The 25,125-nt window shown below is 46.2% G+C and overlaps 2 protein-coding genes across 5 annotated transcripts in view; one reads left to right on the forward strand and one right to left on the reverse strand.

Annotated features, from left to right (window-relative positions):
* Nucleotides 1-1,823: 1,823 nt before the first annotated feature.
* On the reverse strand, nucleotides 1,824-15,496 carry ACP1 (acid phosphatase 1). Of its 3 annotated transcripts, none has more exons than XM_067703836.1 (6): nucleotides 15,366-15,496; nucleotides 10,990-11,063; nucleotides 10,628-10,741; nucleotides 4,335-4,396; nucleotides 2,257-2,362; nucleotides 1,824-2,098 (listed from the first exon to the last, which is right to left on the reverse strand). In XM_067703836.1, the coding sequence occupies exons 1-6, from the start codon at nucleotides 15,406-15,408 to the stop codon at nucleotides 2,021-2,023; spliced, it is 477 nt and encodes a 158-aa protein (XP_067559937.1). In that variant the 5' UTR covers nucleotides 15,409-15,496; the 3' UTR covers nucleotides 1,824-2,020. The 3 variants fall into 3 exon arrangements, 2 of the variants coding, with proteins under 2 accessions (XP_067559937.1, XP_067559936.1); XM_067703835.1 differs by lacking the exon at nucleotides 10,628-10,741 and adding an exon at nucleotides 10,789-10,902; XR_010934204.1 differs by lacking the exon at nucleotides 1,824-2,098 and having other exon boundaries at nucleotides 2,286-2,362; nucleotides 10,628-10,902.
* A 128-nt stretch (nucleotides 15,497-15,624) lies between these two features.
* Nucleotides 15,625-25,125, forward strand: part of SH3YL1 (SH3 and SYLF domain containing 1) — a 46,530-nt gene continuing 37,029 nt past the window's right edge. For both annotated transcript variants that reach the window (XM_067703838.1, XM_067703839.1), the window contains exons 1-2: nucleotides 15,625-15,820; nucleotides 16,144-16,268. In XM_067703838.1, coding sequence (XP_067559939.1) covers nucleotide 16,268 — 1 coding nt within the window. In that variant the 5' untranslated portion in view covers nucleotides 15,625-15,820; nucleotides 16,144-16,267. The remainder of the gene's footprint in view (nucleotides 15,821-16,143; nucleotides 16,269-25,125) is intronic.

Here is a 25,125-nt window from a genome sequence, read left to right on the forward strand (position 1 = left end):
AACTAAGAGGGACCTTAAGACTTCGAAAAAGCTCCAGATTTTTACAGGTAGATATATTTTGAACAAACCTGACTGGATCTAATTTTTCAGACAAGTGAATTCAGCAACGAGGTTTCCTGTTCACATGAGCCCTAGTCTGGATACAGCCTAAGGACAAAGTCAATTAGGAACCCTAGGATTTGTCTGAGGGTCTGTGTTTAAGACATGTGTGTAAATGTTAAAGAAAACAAACTAGAGAGATTTATTCATCAACATAAAGGAACAGAAAAGAGTAAGAAATTTCCTTACTTTGAGAGTATTAAGCAATTACTGAACGATTAGGGCACTAGGGTGTAATTTTTGAAGTGCTTTACTTTCCTGTTTCCTAGTTGCAGGTCGACTTTTTCCCTCAATTCTTTACTTTTTAAAGCTGCCATTATCAAATTCTCAATCCTCCCACGTTTCAGGATAAGCCCTCATGGAGCGATCCCGCAGGCCACCACACACACGCCTGGCCAGCCTTCTTGCCGCTGCCTCCCCGGTGTCCCTGAGTCTGCCGCCCCCGGTGGCCTGGTGGGAAAGACACCTTGCTCATCCCTCAGGCCCGAGTAAGCTCAGGACTGAAGGTCCCCCGTCTGAGGCCCCTGTGATACTGAGGACCAGAAGCCGTTCCTCTGAACTCTCCCTGCTTCTGAGCGACCGTCACTCAGACCGATCTGTGACCCAGAGTCCTCCCGGGACTTCGGGTCATCAACGATGAACTGGGGTGAAGACCGAGAGAAGAAAAGCTGTCCCTCATCTAGCCATCCACAGGGGTCTGCCTTGGGGTGCTGGCCCCAAGGAGAACCCACACTCCACTAAGGATGGGGCGCAGGCAAGGCTGCTGTGGCTGCAGGGCTGCCAGCTTCTCCCATGAACAGATTACTTGAGTGGAAGCAACGTGCTTACTTAGGCACTTACGCTGCTTAGGGTGCTGCCCGGCACGGGGCAGACAGGCACACATCACACATCATCCAAAAGGGACAGTGGAGGCAATGCTTTCTGATTCTTCCCCACCTGTCAGTAGAAAAACAGGCAGACACCAGACTTGTACTTAGCTGTAATTTTGTAATTTCCCCAGTTTATTTGAAAACAATCTTTTCTGACATATATTCATATGAATTTTAGATCAGTTATCTCCAAGTGCACAGAAATTACCTATATTTGCCTATAAACTAAGCACTGATAAAAGAATACTTAACATATCAATATTTAAGCATTCCAACATAAAAGGACTTTTTTCCCACTTATTTTTTCCCACCTAAGCTGATCTATATTTGACATTCAGGTTAATCACATGCATGTAAAGCAGACGTGGTCCCCACACTGACCGTAAGGTAAACCAGCACACAAGTGTCCTTCTTCCCGGACATAATTACATTTCCAGAGGCAAAGTGGTTCAAACAGGAACACATAAGGTGACTTCCTTATGAAATCAACTAGACAGACACAAACTAAGGAGTGAAGGTGCTGAAGACGAGTCACGCAAATCTTCCTCCTTCCTGTCCTGTCAATGCACAAGTGTGCACTGTGCCTGTGTGTGAACACTTCTCGCCAACATCACTGGACACCAGGCCCTGGCATCAAGAGGGAGTGCAGGGCAGGGGCCCCGTCCACACAGAGGGAAGAGGTAGTGCAGATTCCTGGAAGTGCCGATGGCTCAGATGCTGCCGAGCCTTACAGTGATGCTTTACTTCATTGTGTTCTATTTTGCTGCTCTGCGATTTTCTTTGTTCCACTATTTTTGTAACTGGGGCAAAGTGGGAGGTTCAACTAGTCTAAGAACACTTACCCCATAAACTGGCTGAATCAAAATTTTTTATTTATTCGTCCACCAAACGCAACAACTGGTTTCCATCTACAATTATTTTTAAGGTAAGAAACAGTGAGTCAACTGAGAAAAGGGCTGTGGCCTTGGCTAGGGAATGGCGACACTGTGACACCTGACTGAGAATGCGGGCCTGTGGGAACGAGCCTGGGCCGCAGCAGGGCTGGACCCGGGTCAGCGAACCTTCTCCAGGAAGGCTCTGCAGCACCGCACACACTGCTGGTAGACGGTCTCAAAGTCAGCTTCATTACCCTGAAAAGACAGGGAAAAGGAAGAGTAACGAAGCCTGCGTAAGGAAAAGGCCCTTCAGGAGTCTGCCTCCGACTCCCAACGTGAGGGCACACAGACAGGCTGGTGTTTACGTTATCCCTACCCGTGAACCGCAGGATGGAAGTGAGAACCATACTTACATAATAAGGGTCTTCAATGATGAGCTTTTTCTGTGGATCGTAGCTCCCAAGTAGTTCAATTCTCGCTCTGCAGTTTTTAACTTGATTACTTTTCCTATTCAAATCTCTGTAAAATTGAAACATGAACTCAGTCTTCTGATCTATGGTTTCAAGTTAAACTGGGACGTCTGCTAGGGTTTTATGAAGCGCCTATATCAAAATCCAGCAAAAGTGACCTGATTTAAAGAGGAAATCGAACACTCGGCAGCTCTGCACGGCCCTCCCTGGGGCTGCAGTCTGGGGCTCTGTGTCTCAGGCAAGGGAGCTCGCAACAGCAGGGGCTTTACACGAAACGTACAGCTTTGAGCCAGACGATAATCAGCATTCTCCTGACAAGGTGACAGAGTGGAACGCAAAACGCCGTGAGAACCAAGTCCCAGAGGGCGGGAGGCTCCCCGCTAAGGTGTCCTGACGGCGGTCCTTGCACCCACTCCACGCGCCCATCTCCCACCTCAGCTTTCTCACTGAGCTTCGTGTGGACTGCTCCTGCATTTGGTCACCAAATCTCTATGGGGGACAACAGAGTCTAACGGGAAACCCGCGAGGCCTCAGAGCACAGACCCTCCCCAGGAAGCCACCGAGGCTGAAACGTGAAGGGCAGGTGGGAGCAGGGGTGGCTCGGGCTGCACCACCAAGTGCCAACCACGTCTGGACATTTCATTAGTAGACAGGGTGCCACACAGAGTTCTCTAACAAGACACTGTTGATGATACTGATGAGCTATTCTGTAACTGAGAAAAATGTGGACAAAACAAAACTAACAAGTGAAAAACAAAAATAGAAAATCTATGTATTTTAACGCAGTTCGTGATTAATGAAAACCTAGGTAAGCCTGTTGCATCCGTACCTGTCCACCCTACAACAGTGACTAAAGGAAAGAGTTTCTGTTAATCAAACACACGCAACATTTACGGGTTAGCAGGGAAGCAAGGCAGTGTGGTCCTGCGCTCACACCGCGGGCTCGTCTCTGTCCTTTCGGTGAGGGCAGACACCAAGGGCCCTGCAGGCGCACTGCTGAGGCATCTCACTCAGCAAGACCTACTGTGTGACAGGCAGCACGGTGCCCGTCTTGCAACTGGTGCATGGGCTGCTCATACATTCCCTTTGGTCACTTAGCCCGAGTCTGCCTCTATATTTGTAAAATACATCGTATTCATTTATCTTTGCATGGTCACATTGTATCATATTGTTTGTTAGGTTTAATTTGAATACATGAAGCCCATAATACATGTAAGCCCACCTCAGACTTCAGGAGGAGAGGCCCAGGAAAACGCTCTCATCATTGGTTACCAGTGCCTGGCTGAAGAAATGCCACACCAAGCTCCTTGTTGCCCAGATCCATGTCCCCTGAGGTCAAACGCACAAGTGAGGCGATAGGGCACGGTGGTGAGTGTGACTCATGCCTCACAGAGCCTAGGCTAAAATTCCAACACACCCACCACTGAATCTGTGACCTTGGGCAAGTAACGTAACCTCTCTGTGCCTCGAATTCCTCTCTGATAAGACGGAGCAACAGTGCAAACCTTCAGAGGAAGGGCTTTGGCGTGCACAGCACACGATACGCACCAGTCTTAGCCATTTTTACCTAATACCTTAATCTGACAGTTTTTGTTTTTTAAATTGATTAAGGCAATCAACAATTTAAATGAACTAAAACGTCTTCTTTTTTGTTAGTCTTTTTTTGGGGGTTGCTGTGAGGCAGCTGTAAGGGGGAATAAGATGAGAAACACAATACAACACCATGCTGGCCATGATTCATTACAGCAATAACAAACTCATTCTCCTGCAAAACAAAGCATCACCTTATATATCAGACTTTTCCTTACCAAAGGGTGTGTCTAAGTGTAAACAGATCTATGAGACTTCAGTTCTAAATTATTCCCTGGATTTCTTACTATTCTAAATAAGTACTTCCACATGTTGTGACCATCATTATATATTACAAGTTTAAGGTACTAGAAAAGTCATTTTGGACAACAAACTGCCTAGCCTATTACTGAACCGAGTTGAAGAGAAATAACCTTTAAAAATACGATTACCTCAGGTTGCTTTCATCCATACATAGTATATAATCAAAAGTGGCAAAGTCTTCTTTGGTAACCTAAAAGTAAATGAGAAGTGAAAACATAATGTTTACGTTTAGACCAATCAAGCCTAGAGGATCCAAAACAGAACCTTAAAAAAAAAAAAAAAAGGCTATACTTGAATCTGCTACTCACTTATTAAGTTATAAATCAATTAAGGTACTTTAAACAGTTAACCTGATTTCCTAAAATTGTATTGCAAATAAATTTTATTTTATACAGTTCCCTAGAATAATCATAAATAGTATAATATGTGGATGCAAAGTTTATACTTCATCTTCGACTTCTTAGAAACAAAGTATAATTCAGTTAACTTAATAAAATGTTCCGTGTCTGAGCCCTATTTTTCATTCCCAAAGTACTCATCCTCAGCCCCAGTGACATGGAGCAACTGCAGCACTGGCGGCTGTCCTCGTGGGGCTTCCCTCCTACGCAGGGTGGGCAGCTCTCAGGAGTGACAATGCCTCACAGAAAAATAAAGCAGAGAAGAGGGCAGAGAGGAAGACAACATTTGAGGTAGAGGGTGGTCAGGCTCACAAGAAAGAAACACATGAGGAACTGAATCTCTGGATCTTCTCTATTCTGACTAAATATCCGTAACTTGGACATGACACAGAAGAGAGCGCCACTCAGCACTGTTACTAATTCTCACCCGAACTGTGCACTGTTTTCTGACATAATTCATAAACATGAGCTCACTAAAATATAAACAAAAACTCTCTTATGATTTTTATTAGTATAAGTAATAACAGAATAAGAAAGGAACAACTATATTCAATTTTAATAACCTATAAGGGAAAAGAATCGGAAAAAGAATATATATATATATATATATATATATATATATAACTGAATCACTCTGCTGTACACCTGAAACTAACACAGCATTGTAAATTAACTATACTTCAATTAAAAAAATGGTAGGCAGGTGGGAAGGAAGGAAGGGAAACATGCCGTAATCAAGGATGGAAATAATTTCTAAGAATGCTTTCAATACTCATCTTCATCACTAAAAAAATCCTCTAAAATATAGTGGCACAATGAAACTACAAAGATTTTGAATACCTGGTTAAACAGAGTAGTGACACTCTACTATAATCAGTGCTGCAGAAGAACCAGAAATATACTCACTATTCTGTTAAAAATAATAAATTTTGGCTCTTAGTATGCACTTGCATTAATTTTTAGTGTAGCACATTAATAAAGTACTGGGACCAAATTTTGCTAACATTCCCAAGGTACTAGCTTATTTTAAAATCTATTAGAACAAATATTACAAGTTATTTCCCCAAATTAGTTGTCTGAGAAATGTCCTGAGATTAAATATTAAACATTGTTTTTAATTTTGGAATGACTGCGATTGCAGATCCTAAGAAAGACTTAGTAACTGACAGCTACATGGAGCTACATGATGTTTAGATGTTAAAATGACTGTGGAAGAGGAACAGCTATAATTAACATCTTATAAAGAATGCATGGTAAAGGATTTCCGCTTGCAGCTATAAATGAAATAGCTTGTGGCAAAACAACCCTATTGCCAGAAAAAAAGTAGAAAACGCCCATCAAAACTAAACACTTCTGCACAATCATTAACGTGCTCCCATGACAGCCAGGCTCAGAAAGGCCAAAATCCCAACTGCGTGCACAGGACCAGGTATGCAAATTGGCGGGCCCTCTGCTGCTAGAGATGAGCCTGGCTACCTGCGAGGGCTGACCGGCCACAAAGGGCAGCTGGCGTCTTGCCCCCGCCCTCAAGAGGACTTGCTGATCCTGGGCCCTGGCTAGAGCTCGGAAGAGAGATCTCAAACTTCCTGGATGCAGAAATTTTTAACTCTTAAAATTATTTAGGCCTTCCGTCTAAACAACTTGTTACTTAGGGTTTTATCTATTGTACCAATATTCACCAAAGCTATTAAAAGTGAAATTTTTATAACACTTATTATTCACTTAAAAATAATAAAAATTCATTACCTGTTATTATAACATTTTTATAAATGAAAAACAGCTCTATTTTCCACACTCAAACTTAGGGAGGAGAGTGGCACTGTTTTACATTTTTGCAAATCTCTTTAACGTCTGCTTACTCAAGGCAGACGGTTCTCTTCTGTGCTTCTGCATTTGATCTGCTGAAATATGCAAAACCAGCCTCACACAAGTACGTAGCTTAAAAGCAGTATTTTAACAGCCATTGTGTAACTGTGGATATTCTCTGATGCAACGCCAAAGCTCATTAGCGGTGGTTTCTTACAGGTTATTTGCAATGCCGAACATGAAAACATATGAGCAAACTTTTCCTACTCTGTCCAAGCTCACTGGTTATGGTTAGTCTGAGCCTTTGAATGGATCCCTGACTCACACATTTTGACCTCACGGGCCTAGGGGTCCCTGGAACCCACTTTGGGGACTGTGCTTTAGACTCTCACAGGAGGGGCTGTTAGCAACGTCTGAGGACGTCGTGATCGTCACGATGGGGGATGAAAGGGGTGCTCAGCATCGCGTGGGTCAAACCACCCGGCCTCCCAGGTCACGAGAAGCCTGGGCAGAAGGCCGCTGATGGAAGGCAGGAGCACCCAAGGGCCAGTGGGCAACCTCACCGGATGGAGATGCCGGAGGTGAAGCAGACACCACACGTCTTCTCCTCAGAGCATCTGCCAAGTTCCTAAACTATTCAGAGGAAGAAGCCAAGAGAACAAGTGGAAGGCCGCACGCAGCAGACTCAGTGGGGAGGGAAGAACTACTTCAGAAGCTGCTAAACAGGAACAGCCCTGTGTGCTGAACGCCTCCCCGGCAGGGGGGCTCCTGGAAGTTCACCGGAGAGGGGCCCGTCCAGCACAGCCCGAGCCCCGCGAGGCAGGCCCAGAAACCAGTCAGCTCCAAACCAATCCCTGCCCCACCAAAGCGGAGCCACCTGGGGGCGAAGGTCCTTCACCCAAAGCTTCTACGTTGTCTACACATCATGCTCCGCATATAATCCAAACTAGCAAGCATGCCGAGCAATACAACAAAGAGGAAAAGAAAGAAGAGCAGACTCACAGATGACCCAGGTAGCAGGCTTTGTGTAAAATAACTGTGATCGGAGTTGTTCACGAAAATATAGGGCAAGATGTAGAATTTCACCAGAGAGCTGGAGTCAATTTAAAAGATCAAATAAAACTTAAAGAATTAAATAAAGTAACAGACACTAAATATTCAATAAATAGAGGCTTATGGACTGTTTGGAAACAGAAAGATTTGTACATCACAAAACAGGTCAGGAGGAAAATCTCAGACTGAAAAACAGAGTGAAAAAAAGGATGGAGAAAGTAGAAAAAGCACAAGAAATTTATGTTCAAAATACATTTAGGCTGAATCTCAGAAGAATGAGGGGAAGAAAAGTAGACAAAGATAACAGCCCAGAATCTTCCAGCACTGATGAAAACCATCAAGACACAAATTCAGGAAGTGAATCTGACCACATAAAACTGCTGGTAACTACACACCAAAGAAAAGCTAAAGACAGCAGAAGAAAACGACAGCAACTGCAGGAAGCAACCAAAGGACAATGCATTAGATGAATCCTTCCAAACAGTTAAGGTAGAAATACCATCATTGTTTGACAAAAGTTTTTTAACCGAAGAGAAAAGAAACATTAGCCAACTTGTTTTATGAGGCTGCTCGACCCTGACACAGTGTGTGATGCCAGGTGCGTATCCAACCCAACAGAACTGCACACATACAAAAATATTCAGTGGACTCAGCCCCAAACTAGAAACAACCGAGTGTTCATCAAGAGTGGAACTGATAATAAACTGTAGCCTAACTGTAAAATGATACTGAGTCCACAAATGAGGATGACTAAGCTTTGCTATGAGCAACAATACGGAGAATCTCACAAAGGAAAAGCTGACAGAAGTATACACACTATAGGATTCCACTGCCATAAAGCGGAAAAGGTAGACGGCATTTTGAGTGGTGACCTCTGGAGTAGAGGGAGTAGAGCTGGTCGTGCCATAAGATGCACTGAGCACCCTGACATCTGTGCATATGTCACATAAAGTTTACTGGAAAGGGAAAGAATGTATGATAAAGTAAACATCCCCACAGAACTAACCGGATGTGAGAGTTCACATACTCCAGAGAAATGGTTACATGCGCTAAAAAGAAAAAAGTACCCTGAATGTATTCTGTCTATAAAACCCAGGTTTAATCGAAATATTAGAATAGTTCTCATACAAATTGTGACACTCACTAAAGAGGAAATCTGTAAACATTAGAAAATGCTAAAAAATAACAAAGATCTGACGTGATACTGACATATCCTACTAGGACTTGCACATTTTTAAAAAAATCATTGCTGAGAAAATTTTCTTAAAAGCAACAAAAGAAAAAATAGGTCATGTGGAAGTACTACTTCTAAAACTGGTAATAATTTCATAAGCAGTAACTTTCTAGCTTTGTTTTTTTAAGGCATGTGTATTTAAAATATTTCATTTGTACCCACTTTTATTATAAACTTAGTGTATGAAAAATAATCTGATCTTAAAAGCAGAAAACATGGAAGTATGATTGCTCATAATTCTGAAGGTCTACTCAAAATAAATCTACATTATTTAAAAAACAAAATAGAAACTGGCAAGGTATGTACAACCCTGAAGAGACTAGAATGGACAAATGATATAAAAAATGTTTAATCTCCAATGAAAATTCCACTTAAGAAAGGGTCCTTAAAATAGTTAATTTAAATAGTAAATTGTTAACATGCAGAGTCAACTGATGTAGCCAGAAACTAGTTCACAGATCTCAGTTATCTAAGTCAAAAATAATGTGTGCATTACTAATTTCTGAGGCATTATTAACATATTAAAAGTGTTTCTACAGTAATTTTGTTTTGTGAATTTTCTGGCTCACACCTCAACAAATAAACCTGTAATTAAATCCAAGTCCTACCACTTTGCAGCTGCATAACCTTCAATAAGTCATTTATTTTCTCTCCAGAACTGTTTCCTGACCTGCAAAATGTGTTTACCAACCACTCCTTTCCGTAATTGATAAAATTTGAGAACGACCAAAATTTAAAATACGATGTTATATGGCAAAGCAATCTGCAAAGTTTTAAACAGAGACAAAATTTAGTATAACAACGACTAAGGAATCTTCATCCAGTCTTACAAAAAGTTCTGATCCGAGCACTAATCCTCAATTATAGTTCTCACGCTGCCATCCACACTTACAAACATGCAATGTATCTGACAACTGATTTTCACAATATTTGGCTTCTCACTCTGAAGGCCTCAAAAGCTCATGTGACACTAAGCCATGACCCTCCTTGGCCTACAGAGCCTACATTTTGTCAGGATGGATACAAAAGGAAGTCAGCAGATTTTAGCGAGGTTTTTAAAGAATCCAATTGATTTGGATTTAGAACAACACGCTAGTCAGAAACGAAGCGTGTTTCTGTAGCAGCTGGTCCCCGTGGTTACAGAAGGTGCCGGCACGAGCACCCACAGCAGCTCCTAGACTGGGAGGGACTGGACGGGCCGCCTACGGACCCCGACGTCTCACCACGAATGCTGCCATGAAAACCTCAGAACCCCCCTTCCGGGCTTCCACGGGAGTCTAGAACCCTGTAGCCCAATAACGTGCCCACCAGACCAAGTGGCTATTTAAATGAGTTACAATTTAAAATGCAGCCTCCATTACACTGGCCATATCTCAAAAGTGCAAGAGCACATCCAGCTGGCGGCTTCCACCCTGCAGAGCAGGTAAGGCACACCAACCTCCTCGCAGGACGTTCTGCTGGGCCGCATTCCAGAACCAAAACCCAGAAGTACTACTGCTGGTGTGCAGGCTATGCACCCATAATAATATCAGCGCTATCCGGTACTTCTAAGGCACTCCACATTTGGCAATATGTTTCTGTATTTACAACCGAAATTTATTCTAACAACGACCTAGTAATGGAAGCAGACTAAGTCACCAGGGCTTAAAAGTTTAAAGACCTCACGCACAGAAAAAAGGGCGATGCCAGCTCAGGTCTGCCAGCTCTTAGCCAGGGCTCTCTCGACCATGCATTTTAACAAGTCAATTCCAAGACCATGCAAACCTTTCAGAACTGTGGAACCAGAATGGGTGTATTGTGGCTGGTTAGGCCGACCCTAAATAAAGAGACTCAAATAAACGCACTCATTATACATAAGTCTGGTTAAGCCTCTCACAACCGCTCAGGTTACGGGATCAACGTATTAGAAATTAAACGAGGTCTCTTCTACCTGTCTTGCTTTATGGACTGTGTTAATGCCATGATTTCTCAGGCAGCTCACAGCTCTCGGATCTGGCGACCGGCCCACGTTCCAGTCAGAAACAGCGCCACTGTCAATGACCCACTGCAACACAAAACACACAAGTGCACCTTCAAGGTCAAGTACGGTACCTGCCGGGCAACGTGACTCATGGGGACACCATGCTTCTTCATGCAAGCCTGCCCTCGATAATCAGGAGGGTTTCCTAGTTCATACGTGGACGTTGCTGCACTGTCTATCCTCCACTGCAGGAGAAAAAAAGAATTTTTTTCACAATTTTCTGCCCCAAAGCCACTCAGGTTGTCCTCTTTAAGGTTGTGAACAGTACTTACAGTATCTGAAATGTTTTGATCAGTTACAAGTTTCCTGAAAACTGCTTCTGCGATGGGTGATCGACAGATGTTACCTTAAAAAAAAGGAGGGGGCAGAGTGAGCATGTGATGTGAGGGAAGCAAGGTACTCTTCTCTGAGGTGACCGTCCTGCCAGCACGTGGCAGAACCTGGGGGAACAGCTGACCCAACCCTGCTCAATGATTTCACACCAACTGTCCAAGTACTCAAAGTACAAATGACAAAGACATCCGAAATCAGAACAGTCATGACCAAAATCATCGTTTTTCAGGTTTGCTACCACTGACCCAGAAGCGAGTCGTGAAATCAACAAAGTGGGTCGCAACCAGCCTATTTTAAAATGAAATACAACAGAATAGAGTTTAAAATATGCATTTTCAAGTATACTGCACATAATAAAGATGACTATTGTTTCATAAAATATACAAGCAAATGTATTTGGGCCTAAGAGGAGTTCCACACAGACTTCTACCGCAGGACCTGTGCGGAGGGAGCCCTTGCTTGAGTGCTGTGGACCCAAAAGTCAGCCAGCTGGGGTAGGGATGGTCCTCCAGGCTGTCCAGTCTGCCCAGAACTTACAGCAGCTGCAAGTTCACAGATCCCCAGTTCACCCTCACTTCAAACCAGCTGAACCTTACAGGTTCAATATTTCTCCAGAAGGACTGCAGAATTCAGGAAAATGCTATACTTATGATTATAGTTTTATTATCACAAAAAGATACAAAGCAGAACCAGCCAAAGTCAGAGAGCACAGCAAAGATTCTGGAAAGTTCCAAATCGGAAACTTTCTGGTCCTTGGGGACGTGTCACATTCCCGTCACCCATGTGTGACAGTACTCAGAGTACTGCCAATCCAGGACGCCTCCCAGAGCTCCAGTGCCAAGGATTTATTGGGGTTTCATAAATAAGCCCAACTGATTGAATTACTGGCCTGTGGTTGAACTCAATGTCCAGCCCCTTCCCCTGCCACGTGTGGCTCGCAGCCTCCACCCGAGTTACCTCCTCAGCATAAGCTGTGTAGGGTCATCCCTGAATCACAAAACACTCCTATCACTCCAAGGGAATTCCAAGGGGTTTGAAGGTTACCTCCCAGCAGCCAGGACAGAGGCAAGACCTCTCATTAAATGGGGTCAAATTCCTTACTACACAGGGGAAGAAAGATAAAAGACAGAAAATCTTCCCTCAAAATATTTCTACCACATGCTAAGCAATGTATTTATGGGAGATACGGAATTAGCTATAATAAAAACAAGAAAACAAATGCTGATAGACAAGCAATATACTACAGGAGCACAGGAAAATATTCTAAAAAGCATAAAGAATAAGAAAGTTTCTTATGAGAAAAAAAGAACAATTAGGGCTGGTCTTTAAAGGATGAAGAGTATTTAAATACTGGTTAATTGCAGGAAAAAGGTAACCTGACACCACTATGCTCTCTCTCATCTCCCAGTTTGCTGGCTGGGACACAATTAACAGCACACATTCTTTAGACCTTTAAAACATTAAACACTTAATAATCTTGCCAAAATAAGAAGTTCCGTTCTTTTCTGCTATTACCCTTACCGATGGTATACATCTGACACTTCCCTGCACTTCAGTCTGAAACAGGTCCAAATAAACGCTTTGAAGGAATAAAACTTTTATGTTTCAGAAGTGTACTGTTGTTACTGTCCTGCATACAGGCTACCAAGTGAAATGGCAAACAGCAACCTCAAATACCCCAGAACTCCATGTCTCACCCCCTCCACCGGCAAAGCTCTGGTTCAACACACAAACTCTCTGAATTGTGGGTCTCCCTCCTGTGGCCCTCACCCCTTCTCAGTCCAATCTCAACACAACAGCTGAAGGCTTCTTTTTAAACTTCCCACCTCTGCTCAAAACCCTCCAATGGCTTAACTCGCTCAGTGAGCCCAAGTCCTCACACGGCCTCACCAGATCTGTCCACCGCAGAACCTAAATGTGGGTCTGAAAACTAGGGCTCAGGACCCACCAGCTTTGTATATAGTTCTCAAAGCTAAAAATAATTTTTTTAAACAGTTGAAAAATACTCAGAATATCTTGAGAATATTCCACAGAATTCAAATCCCCGTGTCCACACACAATGGCAGCCCAGCATAATCACTCATGTACTGGCTAGGGCTGCTTTTGCACTGCACCTTTGGCATGGCCTACAGAGCACAAAGTATTTGTTCTCTGGCTCTTTACATGAAGAGTTTGCAGACTCCTGCCCCAGAACACTCACTGTATGTCAGGAAGTAACTTCTCCCCTATGCACCAAGAACAGTACTGCTTATGTATCCACTGGGACCTGAGAAAACAGCCACATTAGCTCTGAGTCCTCAGGTACAGAGGAGTGTCTGACTGAGAAGGTACTAGGTCACCAGGCCCAGAACTTCAGCTTCCCAGCCGTTTCTTGAACATGGCCAGCACCCTCACTTCAAAATCTTTCACCTGCCTTCCTCTGGGTCCAGAGTGCTTTTCCAAAATACCCTACACTTGCTTCCTCACCTCCGTCAAGTCTTTGCTCAGATGTCACCTTCTCGGTAAGCCCTCCCCTGAACAGCCTACTTACAGTTGCACTCTCCTTCTCTCCCCCTTTCCTGCCTTACTGTCCTAACCAAATCCTTGATTGTTGATGATGGAATGTGAGCTCTAGAGGCGCAGGGATTTTTGTCTGTTTCCCTCACCACTATATCCCTAGCACTCAGAACAGTGCCTGGTCCCGTGGCGGTTGCTTTAAAAAAAAAAAAGTACTGAAGATAAATACTTACAAGCAGACATCTCCCATTCAGAGCCACCATAGTGCATTATGTCAGCCTAATCAACAATACTAAGTGAAATAAACAAGGCAATGGAATCCTATTAGATGCCCAACCTGAGCTGAACTTCCCTTTAAAAAACTGTGTTGAAGCCATCAGTCAGCCTTCAGTGGAGAGCTTAAAACTCAAATGATGCCTACTGTCAAAGTGAAACAAGGAGGCCTTTTACTTTTCCCCTCATAGAAATTCAATTCTGCAAATACCTAGTATGCATCATATTTTGTCCTAAAGCTGGAAATACAAAGAAAAATAAGCCACAGTTATTGCCTTCAAGAGGGCTAATCTAGCTATAATCTCAGGAGGCTATCAAGTTAATTATAATAAAATCTGTGTGAAGAAAGGTGTCTATAAAGGGTCATGGGAACAACTACCTCTACCTAGACGATCTGGAAAAAGTAAAGAAGGGAATACTTGGGTCTGCCCTTTTAGAAAGGCTTTCCAGGCAAAATGCAAAATGGGTTCCCAGAAAGCAGCACACAACGGAAGGCACACTGAGCATCTGAAGTCCTGGGGAACAGGGAGTCCCCAGGGTGTGTGGGTAGGAAACGGTAAACGGGGTAAAGTGGGAAACGCTGAGCACACTTCTGTGGCCTTCTTTAAGGGTGCACCTAAAGAGGAGTGGAAGGAAGTGCAGGAAATGCAGACTCATCAGAAGGTTTCAAGTCACTGGACTATTGACCATATAGGCCGTCCTCTCTGGGGAATTAAGGCGATGGGGTGGAAGCACTGAGGTGCCCTATCAAAGGAAAAATCCTGAAAGCTAAAGGGAAAGTGAGCTCTATTTTAAGTAAGGGAGGCTCACTGTTGAAGTCCTAAAAATGAAAATAATTCTGAGCTGGAAGTTACCTGAAGAATTAAAAATAAAATACCTTCATTTTCATGTAGAGGAATATTGGCACATGGGGCTGTTACATAGCGACCCAGGGAATCAGATCTCCCTGGTTTGGCTTTTACAACCAAGAAATCCTAAACCTTTGCCCTTCCCCTGCCTTTAGGTCAGATCCATTTGTGAGCATGGGCCGAGGCAACATGCCAGCAAACCAGTGTTGTCATGGGTTTCGGCGCATCAGGAGGCCCTTAAAGGACAGATCAGCCCAGTGGCCTCGAGTCTGTCTGATGAAGGGGAAAAAGGGATTCTAGGCAAGTGCAATGCCAGGAACCCTGGCTTGGAGTACAGGTGCTGCAGGTGAGACGGGAACCGGGCTTGGAGAAAGGACTGTACAGAAGCTAGAGGTCCAGGCTTGCAGAGAGGGCTTCGGCAGGTGACAGGGGATCCGACTCCGAGACAGGACTGAACAGGAGACCCCGCTTGGAGAGAGAACCGGGCACGTCAAGGACACCCCGCCTGCAGAGCTGCCCAGGCAACGGCGCCGACCCATGCCACCCTCGGGTCTCCCCTCTCCGGCCTCCTCCGCATCACCGTTCCTGGTCCAGCGGCGCGGTCCAGCGGCGCAGCCCAGCGGCGCAGCCCAGAGCGCACGAAGCCCTTCCCAGCCCTCCAGGAAAGTCAAAGTGGGGCTAGATCAGCGCTGTCTCACCCAGACACACGAACAGCACTGACTTGGTCGCCTGTTCGGCCATCTTCCCGCGCTCAGAGAGGCGCCCACTAATCACGTAGGCACGTTTCTGGCGCGGCGCATGCGCGCCCGCGTAGTCCTGCCCCGGCCCCACCCGGAGCGAGAGTGCAGTCCCGCGCTTGCGCAGTCTGGCCCCAGAGCCTCCCGCGGGAGGCGGCGCCGAGAGCCACCCCGAGGGCGGGGGGTGGGGCGCGGGGAGGGGAGGGATGGGGCGGGACCAAGAGCCACCTGGAAGAGGAGGGGCCCAATGGGGGAGAGCTGGGGTCACGCGCCTCTGCTGAGTGACCACCCGAGGGCAGGAGAGGGCGTAGCCCCGAGTCCCGGGGTTTTGGGGGCCACAGACTGAAGCCAGAGAGACGGGGCCTGATGGGTCCCCGAGTGTCCTCGGAGAGTAGGGAGTCAGTCCTGGGATTCAGGTGAGCGCCCGTCACCTGGGCCGCGCGGCCGAAGGTGAGGCCCGCGATCAGGGGCTGGGCGGGGTCCGCAAGGGCACCTCCTGGTACCCCGAGACCCCCGCCCCCAGTGCCCGGGTCGGAACCGCTGCGCAAGGTCCGTTCTGCGGCGGGACGGCCGCTGGGCTGCCCAGTTGTCGAAGCTGGGCTGCTTCAGCAGCCGCCCTGGGACCGGTGAGGGCGAGCGCACACCTCCCTTAGCTGCAGTTTTTATCCTGCGAATATGTGTAAAGTAGGTGCTTTGCCCCGGAAAAGCGGGTGTTTACCTGCTCCCTCACCTGTCTCAGGTGTGCACCTCGCTAGACCGGTCCCTGCCCTGGGAGGCGGAGCCGAGCGGGGAGGGCCTCTCCTCTTCCTGGGTAGGTGTCGGCAGCTCCAGGGGCGCCGGAACGGACCAGGCTCGGGGTCGCAAGTGAGTACGGGTGTCGGTGACGCCGCTGAACCTCACCTGGAATCGGGACCACCCCTTGCGCTATACAAAAGTTTTGCTGAGGAGTGTAAATCTTTGGTGAAAGAGGTAGAAACGATGTCTTTGGGAGTTTTTTGCTGTTGCGCATCTATTAACACTCAGTTATCCCACAACTGTTAAAAGTTAAGAGGAGCCAGCTCCCTGGACTCTCCACAAATGCGGTTGTGATTCAGGTTTGGCCCCAGTTGATTCAGTTCACAGAATGGCTCTTCTCGTTTTTAATTTTAGCGATTGTCATTCACTTCATTTGTAAATATCTAATATTTGAAAAGCCAAGTATTAGGCACTATCTTTTTTCGCTCCCGTCTGTTTTAGTGGAGGACACTCTGGACCTTTGTTGGACGGTTTGGGTTCAGCCTGGGCCTGGCTCGCGCAGCCGGAGGCAGAAAGCTGCCATTGTTTCCGGGCTCCCCAGGTGTAAGTGCCGGGCCCTCCACACCTCACCTGGCCCTGCCTGTGATCAGCCACAGTTCCGGGGAACCTCTTGGGGCAGAGTGGCCGCCTCCCTGGTGCTGTGAGCGCTGGACCTTGGATCTCTTTCCTTTACTGTGGTGGTTTTTCCTTGTGTAATGAAATAGGAAACTGCTCTGAACAGGTAGATGACCATAAGATAATGAGATTTACCCTGCTAGCTGGAAATGGGTTATTTTCACTTCATCTCAACAGATAGTTCTGTGTCACCACTGCTGCTGCTGAGGCTGAGTTGGAGAGAATGACACAGACAGGGGAACCCTGCCCACAGAGAGTAGGAATCTGATGGCCCCAGAATGTTCTACCAAAGGGGAGGAGGTTTTCAGGTTTTCTTTTGTATACAGAACATGCGTGTCCTGCATTTTTGTCCTCATGAGAGTTTTTATTGAGGTGTGGGAGATGCCTGAATTAATAATGGGTTAGTCAGAAACTCTGCACACACGCACCTCAGAGAAATAACAAGTCTCCATGGTGCCGTTTAGTTCTTTCTGTGGCCTGCTATTGGCATACCTGCGCAGTGACCAGCTGGAGGTTAAAATCAGTTGTTACTTCCATCCTGTTTATCATGCATAAACTAAGGAGAATTGGTTATCTGGTTTACAAATATTCTATTTAAACAGTTTCTTTAAAATGAGTTAATACTATCCCTCATCTTTTGTAAGATTAAAAAAATATTTAAAAGAAATCTGTGCTTATCAGGAGTGATTTGATGCTTTTATTCCATTTAGGAAATTTTCTCAGGGGCTTTCTCACTGTTTAGAAAGAAAGATATGGTGTTTGGAAAGAGAACGCTGACAAGCGAAGGGGATGTTGCTGCCGTGACGCTGAGTGACCAGTGGTCACAGACGTCTTTCTACAAGTTGCCTTATGTGCAAGTGTGTCACGATAAGACATCATCCTGTGCAGTTGGAGACCTAAACACACGGAATTTTTATTTTCTTTGGGAGGAGTCCATTTTTCACAGTCACTGACCAGGTTAATGTGGCCTGTGTAGTCCTTCTCTGAGCCAGGATCACTCTTCAGTTTGAGAAAAGGTAACATGGTATAAGTCGAGGGGCTCCTTATGCTGGAAGTTATGGTTCTTGTCACTCCATAGTCTCTGTCCCCTGTCTGAATCCTGTGGTCAGGGGAACAAGAAAAGAGGCACAGGCCACGGTAATGTTTGGGGCTCAAATCATTAGTTTAGTTTGAAGTTTGGATTAGAAGGTTAATGACCTGACCAGAGAGACCAGTTTTGATTTCTAGAACTGACAGACTTTGTCTCCTTAAGACAAAGGAAGCAGTTAAACCCAGGCCACAGAGAGATAAGAATTAGTTTAAGAAACAGTGGTGTCCACCTAAAGGGGTGGGATAGGGAGGATGGGAGGGAGACAGAGGGAGGGGATATGGGGATGTATCTACATGTATAGCTGATTCACTTTGTTATACAGCAGAAACTAACACACCATTGTAAAGCAATTATACTCCAATAAAGATGTTAAAAAAAAAAGAAAGAAACAATGGCCATAGTTATCAGGTGGTAGTGTCCGAGATGATAACGTCCTAATAAAGCTAAACTCAATATTTCAACGGCTTTCAAAAGATTACATAGATATATAAAGTTTCTTTTATTTTAGCTAAGGTTTATAGCCAAGATAAAAATTAATAAAAAATTTCCTATAGGTAGTCCTCTCCTAATTGAGACTCCATTAAGGAAAATAATATATTAGATGCTTGTTGACCAGAGGGAAAGTTTGGGAAGCGCTGAAGTCTGAAAACGCTGAGGTGTTGGGAGGGGCCTTTCCTCCCCCTGCTTCCCTTCTAGACTGCAGGGCTGGGCCGGAGACTAGCCACTTTTACCACCCGGGTGGCAGCTTACTCCAAATAGTTTCTGATGTCACTGTGGCCCCCAGTCACCCCAGCCCCGAGTTTACTGCCCCATGACCAATATGGGAATTATTTCTACATCTTAAGCTCATTTCAAGCTTTTGAGGTTTCCAAAGTAAAAATTTTCTCCTCAGTATTAAAAAAAAAAATCCTCTTAATTAAAAAAAAAAAAAGTCTTAGTATGGAAATTTTCAAATATTTCAGTTACTTTTGAAAGAAAACTTTACATCTGTTTTCTTGGCTTGAGGTTTGGCATCCATCCTTCTCTTAGGAAGAAACTCAAATATTTATAGATGATTTGCTTTGCCTTGGAATTCAAGAGACTTAAGAATTTTATGCATGTTGAGATGCAAACCATGACTTAATAATGACCTTGTCTTCACAACTTCAGCACTATAATCATATCAACATTCTGAACAGACCGTGCCCCTCTGCCGAATGGTACAGCAGAGGAAAAGTGGATGAGCCATGATTTGATGCTGAGGACAGGAATTGAGGCTTGTCTCGAAATCGTTGTTATTACTTGTTGGCTCTGACGGAAAAATTCACCATTATACAACTATGACCTGGCAGTATGCTCATATTAGAAATGTAATAGGATCTGTACTAGTCAAACAAATTAGCCAGGTTCTTCTGGAATTCAGCTGAACGTGAAGGTGTCCTCACCGTGACCATGTGACACCCAGCTCGCAGTGACGCAGGGCTGTGTCTAGCACTCAGGCTTAGGGATTGAGCTTTGTGGTCTGCAGGCATCCCGGGCTGCGTGTGAATTCCCCAGTCCAGTAGCTTTCCTTCCCATGTTTATAAAAGAGGCTCTGACCTTCCCTACACAGGATGTTTGCAATAGCAACTCTCAACTGTGGAATTTGCTTATTTAACTGGTTTAATTCTGCCTGGTTGATGGAGTTCAAAGTAGAAAGTCTTTTGGGGGTAAGGTTTATGTATCATTTACTGAGCTTTAGTTGCACGTGCCAGAATATCTGCTCCAAATTGGCTTTAGCAGGAAAGGATTTCACTGGTCCACGTGACTGAAGAGTCCGGAGCTGCTTGTGGCACCAGCTGTGGCCCAGCCCTGGGCTCAAGCAGTGCCGGCAGAGCCCAGGTCCTCTCTCCAACTCTAGTCAAGCGCTCCTCTGCATGGCTTTGCTCGCAGGCTCTCCCCAGTGGTGACAAAACCTTGCAGCAAGTCCAAGCAGAAGTGCCTGTGAAAGAGGCAGTTCCGGCAGCTCCCACACAAGCCCTTGGTCAGATGCTGACGTGGATCAGCCTTGGTTACAAAGCTCTGCGGTAGCACAAGGAGGACACTTGGTCTAATTCTGCAAATGGGTCCCCTTCAGGTGTGGCTTCCGTGGAAACAGACACACTGTGCTGGTTCCAAAACCAGAGGCGTAGATGCTCAGTAGGAAAAGGAACCAATTTCCACTGAAGTTTATTAATTCAAGTCAGTGCGATGTACTGAGCACCTGGATATATGAAGAGGGCTCTACAGGGGCACAAAGCTTTGTAAAAAGCACTGCTTCTGACTGTAAGGATTGCAGCTGAGTGGTGGGCAGCTGTGTGGGTAAGAGTCTCAAATCACAAGCTCGAGTGCTGGAAGTGTAAACATTCTATCGAGTCCTCATTTTCAGTCACGTCTCAGAGTGGGTGTTGAGAAGAAGCGTCAGGTGTGTGCTGCCTCTGCCCACTCAGATTTGCTTCTGGGTCTTCAGTTATCATTAGTTCTGAAGCTGCCCCTGCTGCACTCCCAGGGTCCTGGCATCCCAGCTCTGATGGGACAACAGGAGTTCCCTGCAAGCAGAGAGCTGGCTCTCCCATGCCTTCTGGGCTGCAGGGGTCCTGGCACCTAGCTCTGATGGGACAACAGGAGTTCCCTGCAAGCGGAGAGCTGGCTCTCCCATGCCTTCTGGGCTGAAGGGGTCCTGGCACCCCAGCTCTGATGGGACAACAGGAGCTCCCTGCAAGCGGAGAGCTGGCTCTCCCATGCCTTCTGGGCTGAAGGGGTCCTGGCACCCCAGCTCTGATGGGACAGCAGGAGTTCCCGCAAGCAGAGAGCTGGCTCTCCCATGCCCTCTGGGCTGAAGGGGTCCTGGCACCCCAGCTCTGATGGGACAACAGCAGTTCCTGCAAGCGGAGAGCTGGCTCTCCCATGCCCTCTGGGCTGAAGGGGTCCTGGCACCCCAGCTCTGATGGGACAGCAGGAGTTCCCGCAAGCGGAGAGCTGGCTCTCCCAAGCCTTCTGGGCTGCAGGGGTCCTGGCACCTAGCTCTGATGGGACAACAGGAGTTCCCTGCAAGCGGAGAGCTGGCTCTCCCATGCCCTCTGGGCTGAAGGGGTCTCCGTGGGGTGGGTGCCACTTGGCAGTGGGGCTGCTTGCGGCTTTTTAGACCAGTGTGCTTGTTGGTCTCCTGACACTCAGGCCTCCTTAGTTTGGGGTTTGGTTTGCTTTGCTTTTGTCCTACCTTTCCTGTGACAGCCTAGAAAGGACTATTTTAAGGTACTATGCCATCAACTTGTACCACGCTTCCCTCTCACCCTCCTCTCTCTCAAGATCTAGGAAATGTTACAGAGTCTGAGAGTCAGGGAACCTTTGCGCTTACTCAGCACATGTTCTTCTAAACCCACTGGGTTTTCTATGTAAATGAGCCTTTCCTAGTCCTCACAGGGTTTTGATCTTTAATTCCTAAAAGCAACAAATGCTTCATTCATTTAACAAATATTTATTGGGCACTTACTATATGTTATTATGGTGTGTGTTGGAGATATTACAGTTAATAAAATAGTCAACGTGCTTAACCTTATAGCACTTACATTCTAGAGAGGGAGATTAGGTTAGAACGATCAGATCAGATAGACAGATAGACAGACAGACAGGGTAGATAAAAGCCATGGTGTAGGCTAAATATGGTGGAAAAACTTTGAGGCGTGTTATCAATGAGCTATTACTTAGAGCATTTCTTTGGAGAAATGACCATAGGTGTTCAAGACTGGAAACAGAGAAACCACAGAGGAGGCGGCTAAACAGACACCACAAGAGCAGATATTCCTTGGGCCAGACTGGTGGCAGGGGAGCAGGTGAGAGGTAACCAGATTCTGAGCGTGTTGAACGTCTGTACTCCAGTAGGGCGTGCTGGTGGATTGGCACTGGGAATGAGAGCGATATGGAAGTTACAGTTGGCTCAGGTTTTGAGTGTGAGCTCCCTGATGGATGAAGCCTACCTGGAGAGGAAACTTGGGGAGCAGGCTGGAGAGGAGGTTAGGGCATCACTGTTAAATGTGATTAATTTGAGATGCTTACTTGGATACTTGATTTCAAGGTCCAATCAGTAATTGATACGGTGAGTCTGGCATTTAGGGAAAGGTTAAAGAATAGATCAGGCTTGGAGAATTATCAGATATAAATGGTGCTTAAAGTCACAGGACCTGAGGTGTGAGTGTGAATAGGAAAGGTGGAGCCTTGGGGAAGCTGAGAGGACCCTGAAGGGGCTGGCCTCCAATGCTTCGCTCCCTCTTGGAGGCTGTCGACGGGAAAAAAATGCACAATGTGAGAGTTGTGAGTTAAGTTTTATTTGGGGCAAAATGAGGACTGTAGCCTGGGAGACAGCCTCTCAGATAGTGCTGAGGAACTGCTCTGAAGAGACGGGGTGGGGAGGCCAGTGTACACGTGATTTCGGTGAAGGGGGTACATGTAGTCAAGCACACAGTTTGGCAGACGTTCGCTGCCGGTCACAGCAGATGCCTCTATCAGTGATTTTAGTGCTTTTCTAGATATGAGAAAATGTGAGAAACTGTGCTCTTAAAATCTGCTCCTGACGAGATCTAAGCATCTGAAGGCCTGTTCTGCCAGTTCTTTCCAGAGCACAGAGGGCCTCATTCCTGAGCTCCGCCCTGAGCTCCTTGCAGGCTGTGTTGAAGGTCAGCGACTGCAGTGACCTCATCTTTGTAGAGTCAGATGGCAAGTGACAATTTTCAGTTGGCAAGACAGACGAAGGCAGTGTTAGCAACCTTGGCACTGCTGGGTCCTCTGGGGCCTCTCCCACAAGACATGGGGCCGGTGTCTTCCTTGCTCCTTGGGTCATCTGTTGTTTTGTGCAGCCCACGTGGTAAAGCTCTGCTCAGCCCCCAGGCAGGGATGGCCCCGGGGTGGGGGGATCTTGCCAAATCTCAGGTCTGGTCTAAGATTTACGTACTCATGGTTTCAAGTAGAAGCGGTGTTTAAGGTTGATTTGGAAGAATGAGTGGAATTTTAAGAGGTCAGAGGTTGGCTTTTTTTTCCTCTAGGGCCAGGCAGCCCGTATATCAGGCTTTGAGGGCCAAGAGGAAAACTGAGGCTATGTACTGACACCTACGCAACAAGAGAGAAAACAATCTTCCACAAATTGTTACTGATGAAAACTGAATTATAATAATAATTGAGAACTTTTTTGTAATCCAAATCTTCTGGTGGGTAGAATGGGATTCTCTTTACGGGAGAACGTTTTCGCCTTGAGTTCACTGTTCAGCGCCCCTCGGCACGACAGATCATAAATGTTCAGCTGTCAATGCTGATCTAGGATGGGATTTTGCCTGTTTCATCTTTGGAAGTGTGTTCTCACATAAAATATTCTTCTTTTGATTCATGTTTTTCAACCAGCCGTTCCCATGGGAGAACAGTGCGTGGCTGGGTGTGCCCGAGTCCTCGGGGCCTCTGAGCTCCCGACGCCCCTTCCGTACGTGCTCTGGGCGGGGCTGTGGGGCTCCTGTAAGGGGCTGATGCCGAGTTCCCTCGGGGAGCAGTGAGAGGCCATCTGGCGAGCCCGTTTGGCCAGAGGCCCGGGAAAGCCCTCTCGGAGTCCTCTCCACAGCCCCCCGCACTCAGAAACCAGAGGCCCCACTGCTCTGAGGACTCCTGCCCCTGCCGCCCCCAGAGGGAGCCCAGCCTGGTGGCGCGCAGCTGTCCGCCGTCCTCGGGCTGAGCGACAGCTTCTCCAAGGAGGGCTGCATCTCCTCACCTTTGCCCCCGACCCGAGGACTGGCCCTCAGTCGAGGGCGCCACACAGAGTGAATAGCTCCCACAGTGAACATCCCCTCTTTGACCCGCAGTGTGCGTCCCACCTGCCGTTGGACTCTGCCTGCTACACCTCTTCCGGCCAGAGGCATGACTCGGGCGCAATGAGGAGGGTGCAGGAAGGGGCCTATAGCATCAAGTTTTCAGGCACGTGCTAATAGGAGCACTTGGTACAGCAAAGATCTATCTTTTTATCCATTTTAACCTTTAATAAAAAGGCAAAACTACTGCTTTGCTCTTTTAGAAGGACCTGCAAGTAGTCTATTAGGAATGCTGTGTAATCAAAGGGAAAGATATTAACATGTGGTATGTTATATTTTATGTGTTTTCACCCTGTTATCCACCTCCCCAAACTAATTAAGTGATTAGAATGTATATAAAGCAAGTCTAGTCCTAAGTTAGAAAATAAAAATTACAGATACTTCTCCATCTTTCTTCTGCAGCGAATACCATGGAGGGATGAGAAATCATTTTTAAGCATAATAAGTAGGGTTATGTCAGCTGCAGCAACAAGCCCCCAAATCTCGATTTCTTAGCACAAGAAGAGTTGGGGGGGGCAGCTTCCCCCGTGTTCTGATCCAGGGTTCTCCATCCCTCCCACTGTGGCTGTACCCTGGAGACCCCTTCAGGCAGCCCGTGATAGGAAGGGAGGGTGCAGAAGACGCTCCTTCCCACTATTTGGGCGTAGAAGCGACATCCATTACTGTCTCTTGGCGGCAGCTCCCGGGACCAGCGCTGTGCTGACGCGGGAAGCACACGAGTGTGTGGGAAACTAGCTAACACGGGAGACCCCCTGCATGCGACTTGTTCATTCCATAAAGAGTAAGGTTACATCATCTTAGATCCCAACAGAAATTAAGAGAGGCCTCATCTAGTCCTATGCCAGGTATCAAAGCACATGCGTTACAAATGGACAGTGCACGTTAGTCGGTTTTCTAGTCGCACTCGGGTTGCCTTGCTGATCGCCAGCTCGGTACCTCCTTTGTAGCGATCCAGAGGAGGAGAGGCGGGCTCCCATCGAGGCTGTTCACACCGGTTGTGGTTTTCGGAAGCCGTCAATTGTGTCAATACCATATCGGAAACTTGGAAATGCCCCCTACCGTGCACACTTTTTCTTGCTCACTGTGGAATACCAAAACCAACTGCATGGCATTAGCTTGCTACTGACATTAGTCAAGTCATGACTAACAGCCACTTCCATAAAATGTACTTTAAAGGCCGAAGTATCTACATAAATATGTTCACTTGGAATTGTTCTACGTTGTATTTTTTCTAAGACCTTCTAAGTCCAGACTGCATAACCAAAGCATTGAGAATAGGAAAAGTTTAAAGACCACTAGTAAATTGACATAATTTTAAATGGATGTGTTAAGATTCCTTCCCTATTTAAAGATTATGTGCTTCTGAGAATTTTTCTGT

This window comes from Pseudorca crassidens, chromosome 14, assembly GCF_039906515.1.
Source record: "Pseudorca crassidens isolate mPseCra1 chromosome 14, mPseCra1.hap1, whole genome shotgun sequence".
In the NCBI taxonomy this organism is placed as follows: Eukaryota; Metazoa; Chordata; class Mammalia; order Artiodactyla; family Delphinidae; genus Pseudorca; species Pseudorca crassidens.